Raw genomic sequence first — 15745 nt, 5'->3', positions numbered from 1 at the left:
ACCTCCCAAGAAAACCTCTTGAAGGCACACACTCGTACACACCCAAGTCACCAAAGGCAAACTCTCTGAACAAAGCAAGAAAACCCATTAAGCATGTAAGTCACACACTCTCAGCCTCAAGGAAAAACTGGCAAAGGCAAACTCTGAACAAACCAGGATGTTTTGAAATTCCTCCTGGGCAGAAATGTAGGATGTGTCCTGGATAACGGATGTCTGGTCACCCTGGTAAAATGGAGGACGTTTTGACATTGCTCCTGGACAGGGCTGAAGTGTAGGCCGTGTCCTGGATAAAGGAGGACATGTGGTCATTCTACCAAAAATGGAAGACATTTTGACATTCCTCCTGGCCAGAAAGTTGAAACATAGGACACGTCCTAGCAAAGGAGGACATTTGGTCATCTTACAAAAAATAGTGGACATTTTGAAATTCCTTCTGGGCAGAAGTGTGAAATGTAGGACATGTCCTATAAAAGGAGACCAAAAAGAGTTAAGCTTTGAGCTCTGGGCCCCACAACATATGTCAACTCCCAGAATTCCATAGCCTTGAGCCAGAAAAACACTCAAACCTTGATATCTGGGCCTCACAACATGCTCCAACTCCCAGAGTTCCATAGTGGTGAGCCAGAAAAAGAGTTAAAGCGCTGCCAAAAACCCAGTTATTTCTCCAGTGTGGATGCAGCCTGATGCAGTCTCTCATCCGCCCGTCCCTCCCTCTCCTCCAGAGCTCCATTTTGCCAGCCTGGCACCTCCCCCTCAGGCCCCACATGGCCACAACTCCAGTCTTCCTGACTTCCCTGTTGTTGGGAGGGAGAGGCTGGGGGAGCCATGCAGGGAAGACAGAGTGAGGTTGGCGAGGCGAGGCAAGGGAGGGCGGTGCGGGGCCCCCTTTGAGCAGGGGCCCCAGGGCTGTGCCCCGCCTGCCCTCCCCTAGCTACGGCCCTAGCTCAGTTGTTGAAATACAGTTTATGTGCCTCACCCATACACACTCAAGTCATTGTGTATGTTTGTGTGTGGAACATCACTTAGCATATTTTTAGATTAAAAATTAAAACATAGAGGGATTTTCTAGGCATCTTCGTTCTAGTATGAGATTATAAACTGATCTGGTTGGTGTCTGGATCTAAATTCCTTTGTTGATACAACAACTATCTAGTGTTGGAACCATGCAGCCATCTGTTGTAGCAACTTGATTCTAGTGGTGGCCAGGTTGAAGACAATGCATCTTCTCTGGTTTGTCCAACCAAAATTCTGCACCTGGAGCTTGATCCTGACCTCAGTGTATGGAAAAAAGAACCAAATTTCCAACTTTCCTACTTTGCAAGGCAGCACCTTCAGCCTTTGAAAGATGCTACTCAGAACACCAGGAGACATTGTTGAATGACTGGTTGAGAGAGAAAAAGGACATTGCTAAATGTGAAATCTGGGTTGTGATAGGAGTTAGGGAAGAATCTCCCAGAATTTGGGGAAGGAATCTTTTAAGAGTGGAGACCTTCAGGTAGAACAAAATTAGGAGATGTTTTGTAGCCTGTTAAGTTTTAGAAGAGGCATGCATTCCAGCGGTGGGACAAAAACCAGCACCTCTTAACTGTTAGTAATTTAGAAGAGTCATTTTGACTTTTTAGATTGGGAAAAGCCCAGTATAAAATCCGGGCAATAGAGTGTGGTCATTGGGGAACCTCAGATTTGCCCCAATAGTCACTTTTCTCATTCCTAAAGTAGAGAAGTCTAAACCTGGTTTTTGGAAGCATACTGCCTCTGGACATGGATGTTTTATTTTGTTACAATGGCTCTTAAACTTTAAATGGCATCTATTTCAGCTTAATTTAAGATTAATCCATCAATTTGTTTAATTTCATTTTCTCATGGAGTGTCAGTTGGATGGGAATGTTCATTTAGTTTGTAAGATAATGCAATTTGAAGAAAATGATTATCTCCTTTTCTATTTCAGGCTCATTCAGAGAGGATATTTCGTCATCAGCAACCCATTAGGAATCTTTTCCAGCAACAGCAGCAACAGCAGTTACAGGGTCTGCTACCCATTCCCCCTCAGCATCACACACCACCCCCTCCCCCTCAAGGGATTCATATGCCACCCCAACTGGAAACACCAAGAATACTGATGACTCCTCCTCCAGTGACATCTCAGCAGCCAAAAAACATACACATAAACCCACACTTCAAAGGGACTGTAGTAACACCTGTACAAGGTGAGATTTTTTTAGACAGCCTGGATATGGCCCTTATTCTTATGCAGGCAATGCTGCAGATGTAGTGGGAAAAGGCCATAGTTTAGCTAGAGCACCTGGTTTGGACAAAGGAGGTCTTTCTCTCAGTGGCACTGATAAGTAACAATGGGCAGAAACCCATCTGAAGCCTTGGAGAGCTGTTCTTACAGTAGACCATGCTGAGCTACATGGATCAATGGTTTGATCCTATATTTCTCTATGTGTACATCTACAGCGCGTCATAAATAAAGTTTAATAATAATAATAATATATAGACACATAATTGCTTTTGTCCAGCTATATAGCAGTGGTTGAGAAGTTACTGTTCTCGATGTACTATCGTTACTGCCTTCATTTCTGCAGACAGCTGTATGTTTGTTTGTGAAACGGAAGCAAGTGTTATTGAATTTAGATTAAATTATATTTAGATTAAATACAAACTACTCTCAGTGCTACTGCCAGTGTTGTTTTGGTTCAGAATTTTCTGTTAGGTCAAAGCAGTTGTGTAATTAAGATGAGCATCAAGAGAAACAGAGTATCCATTGAATACTGACTTTAAAAAAGGCTAATTCTGAACAGTTTCTGTCCCATAGATATGTTGTTACCAGCTTCTGTGGGCTTCCTTTTTTTCCTTTCAATCCAGTTTGTAAACATCCAGTTTATTTGAATGCTTGATATTTGAAAATGTAAAAAAAAAACCTTGCAAAGTAAGAAAATGTAAGGCAATTTATTTACAGTGCAGTCCTTACTTTCTGAGAAGTAAGTACAACTGAAGGCAGTTGGGCTACTCCATAGTGAGTCTGTTCAGGATTGTTACTGAATTGCAGAATAAGTTATCCTTGGTGTTGCATCTCAATATTTGTAAAGTTGTGGTATGTCTTTGATGCAATGTTGTTAAAATTTTTTCTTGTGTCCAGTCATTGGGTGGTACCTGCCTCATAACTTGTGTTACACAGTAGCTTTCCTTTAGAAAAGGTACCTTGGATGGGTAGTTGATTTGCTTATAGATTACTTCTACAAAATGGAGACATTTTGTAGGTGATGCCAACAGTATCATAATTACCCTATTGCATGGTGTTAATAAATTTTGCCTTGCTGTAGGGACTTGAAGAAAAAGGCAGTTGCCTATGATTGTACTGCATATAAAAATGATCTGTACACTTGGCTAAAATAAAGTGATTTAAAAGGTGTGTTCCTTGTTTCTAGTGCCCTTGCTGCCAGTACCAGCCCAGCCAAGACCTGCTGTAGGACCCCAGAGATTTCCTGTGAGTAGCAGCTGTTTTTTCTTCTCTGATATGGATAAGCATACATTTGGAAAGAAATATTAATATGGCAAATAAAAGCTGTGCCAGTGAAATATAATTTTAAGGATTTGTAAATATTGACAATGATCTGTGAGTTAGAAAATTGTTTGTTAAAAGCTTAAGGTCAATGAATTTTTGAGAGCAGAATTAATTTTGCTTAATTGTAAAATTGTTGAACTAGTCTTACCAATGGGGAATTAAAAAAAAATAATTGGCATGGGTTTTTAAAGGACACACCTTTGTCCATTATAGTCCTTCTAAAACAAATAGAAGGATTGCTTATTTAATAAAAAGGGCATACTAAATGTTCCATGTTTGAAAGTCAAATGACAAATTTCTTGTGTAAATGTAAAGATCAGTTCTTGTTTTATGGTGATTCTAAGCATTTAATATCAGAAGTTGATCTGACATTGACTGACCCTCCCCCTTTCTTATCTTTTGGCTTCTAAAACACACTAGCCACCTCTTTTTCTTAGCTAATTCACCATCCTTGATTGATTTACTTCTCTGAATGACATTGAATACACACACTTCTCTTGTCATTCACATACTTGTAATATGTAAATTTTGCAAATTTATTTTTTTTCCAGCCTTATATTACCTATGTTACAATTTCTTCACCCTGAGTATCAAAGCCCATGGGAGTGCTGTTGTTTTCATTTGCCAGAAAAATATGACCACATTTCCTGCGTCTTTCCTGTGCACTTAGAATCATACAGTTTAACCAAAAACGATATGGGAAAGTAGTAATGGATGTTTAAAATACATACACAGCCTTTATCTGCCTGTCAAGAAATTTAAAGAAAAATTAGCCAACAATTTTTCAAATGTTCCTTCTAAAATATGGAGATATATTTCCATAGTCCTATAAGCAAAGGTTTGTTTTTTCCCCTTAAAGATGGTTTGATAATCATGTATCATATCATTTCCTTCTGAGAGAGATTAATAATAGTAATTGTTATTAAATACATTAGCAAATGTGTGAATCATGTGGGCAGTTCAGTAGTTTTACAAACTCTTCATTTTATTTTATGTAATGGATATGGTGAAGAATGACAGAATTTTGGTTTTAAATTAAAATCCCTTTTTTTAAATGAGTTAATCTTCTTTTGGATTAAGGACTTTGTAATAACATATGGGGTCACCTTTCTTCAGAACACTCAAGTTTTAGATCTTTATAATATCCTGCAAATCAGCAAAACTTAAAAAGAACAGAATATGTGCCATTGTTAATGGAGGCACTGAATATTATGTATATGACAAAGGATTCTAGGAACAAAAAATGACCAACTCACATTCTGAGATGCTACCTCATTTTCTGGACGGTATTTCAGCAGCAGGTTTGCAAATTGGATTAAGGAGACTTTTTGAATACGTGGGTGGGAAAATGGCAGTGACTCTTTTGCATTTCCCCTCAATGGAGAACCAAAAGAGTAGGGGGGATTGGTGCTTCTTTGGGGTTCTCCTATGACTAAGCTCTTGCCTTGTATCATTTTACTTAGATAAGGGGATTCCAGTAATGTTATTCCAGTGATAAGGATTAGAGTTTGAAGGATTTGATTAAGACGTTTGTGCAGGAGCAGAACACATTATAAACCATCCTGGGCACAAAAATGCTGTTTGAAAACACTGAAATTCTGGACCATGCCAACAACAATCAGGTCAGAATGCACAGGGAAGCCATTGAAATCCACAAACACTTGAACAACTTCAACAGGAAAGAAGAAACCCTTAAAGTAAACAAAGGTGGGATACAGATCGCCCCTTTTTGGCGGCCTGCACCCACCCCTTTCCCTGCCGGATCGGGGCTTGAGCAGCCACAGCGGCAGTCCCAGAGGCCCCGATCCGCCGCTTTTCCAGGCCTCAGGGAAGTGGCAAAATGCCGCTTCCCCCCGGCCTGGAAAGGGGTGTCCTTGGGGCTCCATGCCCCAGGACACCCCATGGAGCTGCTGCTGGGAGAGAAAGGGGCCACTTGGCCCCTTTCCCCCCGGCTTCGTTCCTGCAGCCGTTTGGTGGCTGTGGGAATGAGGGGCTCCCCAGGAAGGAGCTCCATTTTGGAGCTCCTTCCAGCACTGCTGAAAGGGCACCACAAGCGTCCTGCAGTGGCGCAAGCACATCACGGGCACGCCGCGCCATTTGGACGTGGCACAGCCATCACATCAAAATGGCGGTGTCCATCTGTACAGGGCGCCACCATTTTGACGTACAGAGTACGTGCTAGGGTTAGGGAGCATCTGTAAAGGACGCTCCAAGGCAACCCTAGCATGTACTCGGTACATGCTAAAAGGCCCATCTAGAGAGGGCCAATCTTTGACTACCAGTCCTGCAAAATCAACACTCAGCAAATGCAAATGAGAAACCACCCAGGGTCAAGGCCTTTCCCAGCAGACAAAAGAGGACACTGATCCTCTTTTGCATATCCTCCCGCCCTGAGGCCCTGCCATCAACAACAGAACAATACACAGATTAACATGGGAATCACTCCTCCTTGCTCAGGGTCACGCAGTATATATATACCAACTCTCTTCCAGGTCAGCATTCTCTGAAGATGCCAGCCACAGTTGCTGGCGAAACATCAGGAATAATCTCTTCTAGAACATGGCCACATAGCCTGGAAAACACACAATTTGTGCATGTTTGTCAGTTTTCTGAGTTAAAATTAGGCAAAAATATTATATTAAAGTTAAAGGCTGTAATTAATGCTAACATAGTTGCCATTTGCTTTGCTTTGCCTTTACATCCTTTTTGATACGTATGCATTTTCTTAGCCCTGCCTATGCCTGTTTGTCTCCCCGATACATTGCACAGCTACCATTTACCGTAGTTCCCTACTCATCCATCCAACATTTTGGGTGAATCCAAACATTATGCTTGCCTGAATTTTATATGTTCTTTGGCATTGTTTTCCTCAGCTTTATGCTTTACATCCTTTATTACATGCCCTTAAATTTTGCCCTTGATTTATCCACAGGCCATATCAAAATCCATGATTTTGACCTCAAAACCTGCCCTCAACTTGTATGTGAGGTTGAATCAGATGTGAAACTTATGAGCCTTATTGGTGTGGTGTTATCAGGCGGTGTTACTCTGAAGAATGAATATAATATCTGAAAGATTCTCTCAAGATTGGTAGTATGCTGAATCTTTGTCTGTGTCACTTTAAGCTGCAAATACACACACACTGCCTTAATGCTTGAAAAACTAGATCCAGACCATAGATTGGCAATTTGCTATTCTTACCATGTACTTTTTCCAGGAAGGAGATAGATTCAGCATGCAGTTTGACTGGGAGTGGAAGTAGGAGTTAGAATCATAGAGTTGGAAGAGACCACAAGGGCCATCCAGTCCAACCCCGTGGCATGCAGGAACTCTCCAGCAAAGCATCCCCAACAGATGGCCATCCAGCCTCTGTTTAAAGACCTCCAGGGAAGGAGACTCCACTACACTCCGAGGGAGTGTATTCCACTGTCGAATAGCCCTTACAGTCAGGAAGTTCCTCCTAATGTTGAGGTGGAATCTCCTTTCTTGTAGCTTGCATCCATTGTTCCGGGTCCTGTTCTCTGGAGCAGCAGAAAACAAGCTTATTCCCTCCTCAATATGACATCCCTTCAAGTATTTAAACAGGGCTATCATATCACCTCTTAACCTTCTTTTCTCTAGGCTAAACATACCCAGCTCCCTAAGGAGTTCCTCATAGGGCATGGTTTCCAGACCCTTCACCATTTTAGTTGCCCTCCTTTGGACATGCTCCAGTTTCTCAATGTCCTTTTTGAATTGTGGCGCCCAGAACTGGACACAATATTCCAGGTGGGGCCTGACCAAAGCAGAATAGAGTGGCACTGTTTCTTCCCTTGATCTAGACACTATACTTTTATTGATGCAGCCTAAAATTGCATTGGCCTTTTAAGCTGCCGCATCACACTGTTGACTCATGTTCAACTTGTGGTCTACTTGGATTCCTAGATCCCTTTCACATGTAGTCTCATTCAGCCAGGTGTCCCCCATTCTATATCTGTGCATTTCATTTTTCCGCCCTGAGTGCAGTACCTTACATTTATCTGTGTTGAAATTCATTTTGTTAGCTTTGGCCCAGTTTTCTAGTCTATTCAGGTCATTTTGAATTTTGATCCTGTCATCTGGAGTATTAGCTATTCCTCCTAATTTGGTGTCATCTGCAAATTTGATAAGTATGCCCCCAATTCTGTCATCCAAGTCATTTATAAAGATTTTGAATAGCACTGGGTCCAGGACAGAGCCTTGTGGGACCCCACTGGTCACTTCTCTCCAGGATAAAAAGGAGCCATTGTTGAGCACCCTTTGGGTTCCGCCAGTCAACCAATTACAAATCCATGTAACAGTTACCTTGTCTAGCCTGCATTTTGCAAGCTTGTTTTCAAGAATGTCATGGGAAACTTTGTCAAAGGCCTTACTGAAATCAAGATATGCTATATCCTTCATCTACCAAGCTGGTAATTTTATCAAAGAAAGATAAGATTTGTCTGGCATGACTTTTTTCTCTGGAACCCATGTTGACTCTTTGTGATTATGGAATTCCCTTCTAAATGTTCACCGACACTCTGTTTAATGATCTGCTTAGAATCTTTCCTGGTATTGATGTCAGACTAACTGGACAATAATTGTTGGGATCCTCTTTTTTCCCTTTTCGAAGATGGGAACATTTGCCCTCCTCCAGTCTGCTGGGACTTCTCCTGTTCTCCAGGAGTTCTCAGAGATTATTGCCAGTGGCTCCGATATTACACTTGCCAGTTCTTTTAATACACTGGTACCTCGGGTTACGAAATTAATTCGTTCCGCTATTCCTTTCGTAACCCGAAAATTTCGTAACCCGAAACACATTTTCCATTGAAAATAACTAATGCGTTCTATGACCTCAGACTGAACCTGCAAGTGAAAACAAAGGTACAATAGAGGCCTATTAAGCTAAGTACCCTACAATACAATGTAATACAAAGTTGCCTGAGGCACTAAAGAGCTTAAGAATGACATGCAGGTCCATTCTAAAGTTTCTAAAGGATAAAGAAAAAAAGGTTTTGACTTATCTTTGCTGGTCCTGGCATCTCAGAGTGAGGCAGGAGGAGGAGGAGGAGGAGAGGGGCAGCCAAAAAACCAAATTTAAACCAATTTAAACCAATTTAACCAATTTAACCAATTCAACCAATTCAACCAATTTAACCAATTTAACCAATTCAACCAATTTAACCAATTCAACCAATTTAACCAATTCAACCAATTTAACAAAGTTAACCATTTTAACAAAGTTAACCATTTTAACAACATTTTTTTTTAAATTTGGTGTTTTTTTTAAGGGTCCTGAGCACCTTTGCCCTTCTTGGATGACGGTTCTCCCTCTTTTGTGAAGAACTGGTCCAAGGATGTCTGCTTTTGCCGGGCCTTAAGCAGGTTCCTAAAATGGCTAAGGCAGACATTATCAAAATGGGCAATGGCATGGCTGGTGAGCACCTTCTCAGGGTGATGCTTCTCAACATAAGAAGACACATTGTGGAATTGCCGCAAAATGTCTTTAATTTCTGCCGTTGGCAAAAATGCCCCCGCCGCCTCCTCCTCCTGGCCCCTGTCAAAATGGAGCACGTCCTCATCCACGGCCGAGTGTTGCATGGCCGCCAAGGCCTTCAGGTCCTCTGTTGTCAGGTCCTCGCTGTGCTCCTCGATGAGTTCCTCCACGTCCTCGTTGTCCACGTCAAGTCCCAGGGACCTTGCGATGGAGACAATCTCAGTCACCTCTTCTTCTTCACCTGGCTCAGCACCCTCGGTCTGTGACCCTTCCAAGGAAGAAGCATCAGGCCACAGCTTCCTCCACGCAGCAATCAGGTTGCGCCTGGTGATCTCCTGCCAGGCCAAGTCCACCATCTTCAAGCACACGACGATATCAAAGTGCTGCTTCCAGAACTCTCGCAGGGTCAGCTGTGTGCTCTCCGTTACATCAAAACACCGCTTGAACAGGTGCTTGGTGTAGATCTTCTTGAAGTTGGCAATGACCTGCTGGTCCATGGGTTGCAAGAGGGAGGTCGTGTTGGGCGGCAGAAACTGGACCTTGATGAAGGAGAACTCTGCAAGGATGTCCTTTTCCAGGCCATGCGGGTGCGCAGGAGCATTGTCCAAGAGGAGGAGGCACTTCAAGGGCAAATCCTCTTCCTCCAGGTACCGCTTCACAGTCGGGGCGAAGACACTGTTGATCCACTCCACGAAAAGGAGGCGTGTGACCCATGCGCGGCCATTGGAACGCCACATCACTGGCAACCTGTCCTTCTGAATGTTGTGTGTCTTGAAGGCCCTTGGATTTTCCGAGTGGTACACCAACAGGGGCTTGATCTTACAGTCCCCGCTGGCATTCGCACACAACGCAAGTGTGAAGCGGTCCTTCATAGGCTTGTGGCCTGGCAATCTCCTCTCCTCCTGGGTGATGTAGGTGCGGCGAGGCATCTTCTTCCAGAAGAGGCCCGTCTCGTCGCAATTGAACACTTGCTGCGGGACGTAGCCTTCCTCCTCCACCATGGCCTTGAACTCGATGACAAATGCTTCGGCGGCCTGGTGGTCTGCGCTGGACGCCTCGCCGTGACGGACGACAGAGTGGATCCCGGTCCTCCTTTTGAACCTTTCAAACCAGCCACGTGATGCTTTGAATTCCGGGGTGGCTGGCTCCTCCTGGGAAGAAGTTCCTTCGCCTGCCTCCTTGCTGGCCAGGTCTTCAAAAATGGTGGTGGCCTTCTCACAGATGACCGAGGTGGTCACAGTGTCCCCGACTCGCTCCTTTTCTTTAATCCAGAGGAGCAGCAGGCGCTCCATCTCCTCGTGCTTTGGTGTCCTCTGCTTGGCAATCGTAGTCACGCCTTTCGCAGGAGCCACAACGGCTCTGATGGCCTCCTTCTGCTTGAGGACAGTGCCAATTGTCGAAGGGTTTCTTCCATACTCCTTGGCAATGTCCACCAAGCGCACGCCCCTCTCATGCTTGGCGATGATTTCCTTCTTGTCCTCCAAGGACAAGGGAGCCCTCTTCTTTTTGTCACCGCCGCTTTTATCTGTGGCTTTCTTGGGAGCCATAGCTCAAGCCTAAAAAGGACAAAAGGCACAGGCACTGAGCAAAAGCCACAATTGGAAACCACCCCCACCCCCAAGGTCACACTCTCTGGCCCACATCAAATCAAGGCCAAACATGCAAAACTCACATCCCACACACTCAAATCATCACAGCCATGACCAAACCACCCCAGAACCCAAACTCAAAGGCCAAAACCCCCAAATCTAAAAATGCAACCCCAAGGTCACACTGTCTGGCCCACATCAAATCAAGGCCAAACTTGCAAAAATGGATGCCCACACTTTCAAATCATCACAGCCATGACCAAAGCACCCAAGAACACTAACCCAAAGGCCAAAACCCCCAAATCTAAAAATGCAACCCCAAGGTCACACTGTCTGGCCCACATCAAATCAAGGCCAAACTTGCAAAAATGGATGCCCACACTTTCAAATCATCACAGCCATGACCAAAGCACCCAAGAACACTAACCCAAAGGCCAGAAACCCAAAATCTGAAAATGCCACCCTATGGTGACACTCTCTGGCCCACATGGGACCAAGGCCAAACTTTTAAAACTCACACCCCACACTTTGAAAACATCACAGCCAAGGCCAAAGCACCCAAGAACACTAACCCAAAGGCCAGAAACCCAAAATCTGAAAATGCCACCCTATGGTGACACTCTGAGGCCCACATGGGACCAAGGCCAAACTTTTAAAACTCACACCCCACACTTTGAAAACATCACAGCCAAGGCCAAAGCACCCAAGAACACTAACCCAAAGGCCAGAAACCCAAAATCTGAAAATGCCACCCTATGGTGACACTCTCTGGCCCACATGGGACCAAGGCCAAACTTTTAAAACTCACACCCCACACTTTGAAAACATCACAGCCAAGGCCAAAGCACCCAAGAACACTAACCCAAAGGCCAGAAACCCAAAATCTGAAAATGCAACCCCAAGGTCACACTCTCTGGCCCACATCAAATCAAGGCCAAACTTGCAAAAATGGATGCCCACACTTTCAAATCATCACAGCCATGACCAAAGCACCCAAGAACACTAACCCAAAGGCCAGAAACCCAAAATCTGAAAATGCCACCCTATGGTGACACTCTCTGGCCCACATGGGACCAAGGCCAAACTTTTAAAACTCACACCCCACACTTTGAAAACATCACAGCCAAGGCCAAAGCACCCAAGAACACTAACCCAAAGGCCAGAAACCCAAAATCTGAAAATGCCACCCTATGGTGACACTCTGAGGCCCACATGGGACCAAGGCCAAACTTTTAAAACTCACACCCCACACTTTGAAAACATCACAGCCAAGGCCAAAGCACCCAAGAACACTAACCCAAAGGCCAGAAACCCAAAATCTGAAAATGCCACCCTATGGTGACACTCTCTGGCCCACATGGGACCAAGGCCAAACTTTTAAAACTCACACCCCACACTTTGAAAACATCACAGCCAAGGCCAAAGCACCCAAGAACACTAACCCAAAGGCCAGAAACCCAAAATCTGAAAATGCAACCCCAAGGTCACACTCTCTGGCCCACATCAAATCAAGGCCAAACTTGCAAAAATGGATGCCCACACTTTCAAATCATCACAGCCATGACCAAAGCACCCAAGAACACTAACCCAAAGGCCAGAAACCCAAAATCTGAAAATGCCACCCTATGGTGACACTCTCTGGCCCACATGGGACCAAGGCCAAACTTTTAAAACTCACACCCCACACTTTGAAAACATCACAGCCAAGGCCAAAGCACCCAAGAACACTAACCCAAAGGCCAGAAACCCAAAATCTGAAAATGCCACCCTATGGTGACACTCTGAGGCCCACATGGGACCAAGGCCAAACTTTTAAAACTCACACCCCACACTTTGAAAACATCACAGCCAAGGCCAAAGCACCCAAGAACACTAACCCAAAGGCCAGAAACCCAAAATCTGAAAATGCCACCCTATGGTGACACTCTGAGGCCCACATGAGACCAAGGCCAAACTTTTAAAACTCACACCCCACACTTTGAAAACATCACAGCCAAGGCCAAAGCACCCAAGAACACTAACCCAAAGGCCAGAAACCCAAAATCTGAAAATGCCACCCTATGGTGACACTCTGAGGCCCACATGGGACCAAGGCCAAACTTTTAAAACTCACACCCCACACTTTGAAAACATCACAGCCAAGGCCAAAGCACCCAAGAACACTAACCCAAAGGCCAGAAACCCAAAATCTGAAAATGCCACCCTATGGTGACACTCTGAGGCCCACATGGGACCAAGGCCAAACTTTTAAAACTCACACCCCACACTTTGAAAACATGAGCAAAGCACCCCACCACCCCACAGCAAAAGCATGGTCACACTGTCTCACCCCACAAGAAGAAGGTAAAAATCCATCCACCTACCTGTAGAGAAATTCCTGATGGCAGGTCTTGATCCGAAGTGTACTGTACAGTCCAAAGGCAGAAAGCCAGAACAAGTCCAAAGGCAGAAAGCCAGAACAAGTCCAAAGGCAGAAAGCCAGAACAAGTCCAAAGGCAGAAAGCCAGAACAAGTCCAAAGGCAGAAAGCCAGAACAAGTCCAAGCCTCCACTGGAACAAAGAGTTAGAGTTCAGAAGCAACTCTTCCTCTCCAGTCCACAAGGCCAGACAAAGAAGGCAGATCAATGGAGGCCGGCTTTTGTTTCTCAAGCCAGGCCACCCCCCCAATTTCGTTAGCCAATCCAGATGATCAGCTTGATTTCTCAAGCCAATCACTGCTGCTAACGAAATTCAAAATTCGCGCCAAAGCTAACCCCTAACCCAGCCCCCTTAGCTTTCCGTTAGCCCTGGAAAGCCTATCGCTGCACTTTGCGGCATTTGAATTTCGCGCCGAAATGAATTTCGTAACCCGAAAAATCTTTCGTAACCCGAAACAGTTTTTTCCAATCCAACTTTTTCGTATCCCGGAAATTTCGTAACCCGATCATTTCGTATCCCGAGGCACCAGTGTACTTAGTTCATCAGGTCCTGGAGATTTATATTGATTTAGATTAATCAGGTATTCCTGTACTAGCTCTTTACTTATTCTCTGCTGAATTTCCGCTATTCTGTCCTCTGCTCCATTTTCCTCAGGTTGAGCACCCTTTGCCTTTTCTGAGAACACTGAGGCAAAGAAGGTGTTGGATAATTCTGCCTTTTCTCTGTCCCATGTTAGCATTTTGCCATCTTCTCCACACAGTGGCCCTACCATTTCCTTCTTCTTCTTTTTGCTACAGACATATCCAGAAAAGCCCTTTTTATTGTTCTTAACCTCTCTAGCAAGCCTGAGTTCATTCTGCACTTTATCTTTTCTGACTTTACCCCTACACAGGCTAGCTATTTGTTTGAATTCCCCATTGATGATTTCCTCATTTTTACATTTCTTATACATGTTCTGTTTAAAAATTAGCTCAGTTAAAAGCTCCTTAGTCATCCATCCTGGTTTCTTGAGACGCCTCCGATTTTTCTTTCTCACTGGAACTGTTTGAAATTGTGCCTTCAGTATCTCCCTTTTGAGACACTCCCATCCATCCTGAACTCTCTTCTCTTTTAGTATTCCTGACCATGGGATCACCCCCAGTATTTCTCTACGTTTACTGAAATCAGCTCTCCTAAAGTCTAGAATGCGTGTCTGACTATGCCTGGCTTTTCCTTTCCACTGTATAACAAACTCCAGGAGAACATGGTCACTTCCACCTAATGATTCCACCACTTGCACCCCATTAACCAAGTCATCCCTGTTGGTTAGAATCAGATCTAAAATAGCTGACCCCCTTGTTGCCTCTTCCACCTTTTGGAAAACGAAATTGTCTTCGAGGCAAGTGAGGAATTTGCTAGACTTTGAGGATTTGGCTGAGTTTGAATTCCAGCAAATATCAGGATAGTTGAAGTCACCCATCGCTACATTTCTCCTTTCTGAGTGTGTAGTCATCTGTTCTAGAAAGGCATCATCCAATTCCTCCTCTGACTTGGGGGTCTGTAGTAGACTCCCACCATAACATCCTTGTTGTTTCCCTCCCCTTTAATTTTTATCCAGATGCTCTCCACCTGGCTTCCAGTATTGATGTCCTGGATCTCTTCACTGGTGTAAATATCTCTGACATACAGTGCTATTCTTCCTCCTTTCCTGTTTGGGCTATTTCTCTTAAAAAGGTTATACCCCTCTATTTCTACATTCCAGTTCTGAGACTCATCCCACCAGGTTTGAATGATGCCTATTATATCATATTTGCTTTGTTGTACTAGGAGTTCGAGTTCATCTTGCTTATTTCCCATGTTCTGTGCATTAGTGTAGACACATCACAGTCCTTTTTACTTGCTGTCTGTGCAAGTTTTTTGTTTGTTTCATTTAGTCAGTCATCAGTGGATATATTCCTAACAGAGAGCAGCTTAAATAAATTAAAAATGAACTCTAGGGAGCCCTCAGACTCACATGGTTATCTTCTCCTTGAATCTTCGGCCCGGTGCAGAGCGTGCGGCAACCACACACTCTGCAACCCTTATACATAATATGGTGGTGCAGTGGTTAAATACCTGTAATGCAGCCACTCACTCACAAATCATAAGGTTGCGAGTTCAATACAAGCAAAAAGGGCTCAAGCTCAACTCAGGCTTGCATCCTCCCGAGGTTGCTAAAATGAGTACCCAGATTGTTGGGGGCAATTAGCTTACACTTTGTAAACCGCTTAGGGAGTGCTTAAGTGCACTGATAAGCAGTATAGAAATGTATTTGCTATTGCTAATATGTATGGATGTCCATACGTGATGTGCGTGCAGAACGTAAGCGTGGTGCCCATCTACACCTCCAAGCGCCTTGCTTGCATTGTGAACACATCACAGTACAGTGGTACCCCGGGATACGAATTGATCGCGTTACGAAATTTCCGGGGTACGAAAAAGTTAGATTGGAAAAAACTGTTCCGGGTAACGAAAGATTTTTCGGGTTGCGAAATTCATTTCGGCGCGAAATTCAAATCCGAAGCGCGGCTAGCGGCTTTCCAGCGCTAACGGAAAGCCTTTTCGGGTTGCAAAATGTATCGGGTTACGAACGGCGCCGCGGAACGAATTAATTTTGTAACCCGAGATAGCACTGTATGCCAGTGGCGCACTGATGAC

The 15745-nt window shown here is 44.2% G+C and overlaps 1 protein-coding gene across 8 annotated transcripts in view; it reads left to right on the top strand.

Moving 5' to 3' along the window:
• Nucleotides 1–15745, top strand: part of RBM33 (RNA binding motif protein 33) — a 124160-nt gene that overhangs the window by 40716 nt on the left and 67699 nt on the right. For all 8 annotated transcript variants that reach the window (XM_089533571.1, XM_089533569.1, XM_089533577.1 and 5 more), the window contains 2 exons: nucleotides 1949–2207; nucleotides 3432–3490. In XM_089533571.1, the coding sequence (XP_089389697.1) occupies nucleotides 1949–2207; nucleotides 3432–3490 (318 nt within the window). The remainder of the gene's footprint in view (nucleotides 1–1948; nucleotides 2208–3431; nucleotides 3491–15745) is intronic.

This window comes from Sceloporus occidentalis, unplaced genomic scaffold, assembly GCF_023333645.1.
Source record: "Sceloporus occidentalis isolate IW3139 unplaced genomic scaffold, rSceOcc1.0.p SCAF_7, whole genome shotgun sequence".
Lineage (NCBI taxonomy): Eukaryota > Metazoa > Chordata > Lepidosauria > Squamata > Phrynosomatidae > Sceloporus > Sceloporus occidentalis.
Note: the sequence above shows the minus strand (reverse complement) of the source record. Positions and strands in the feature narration are given on the sequence as shown.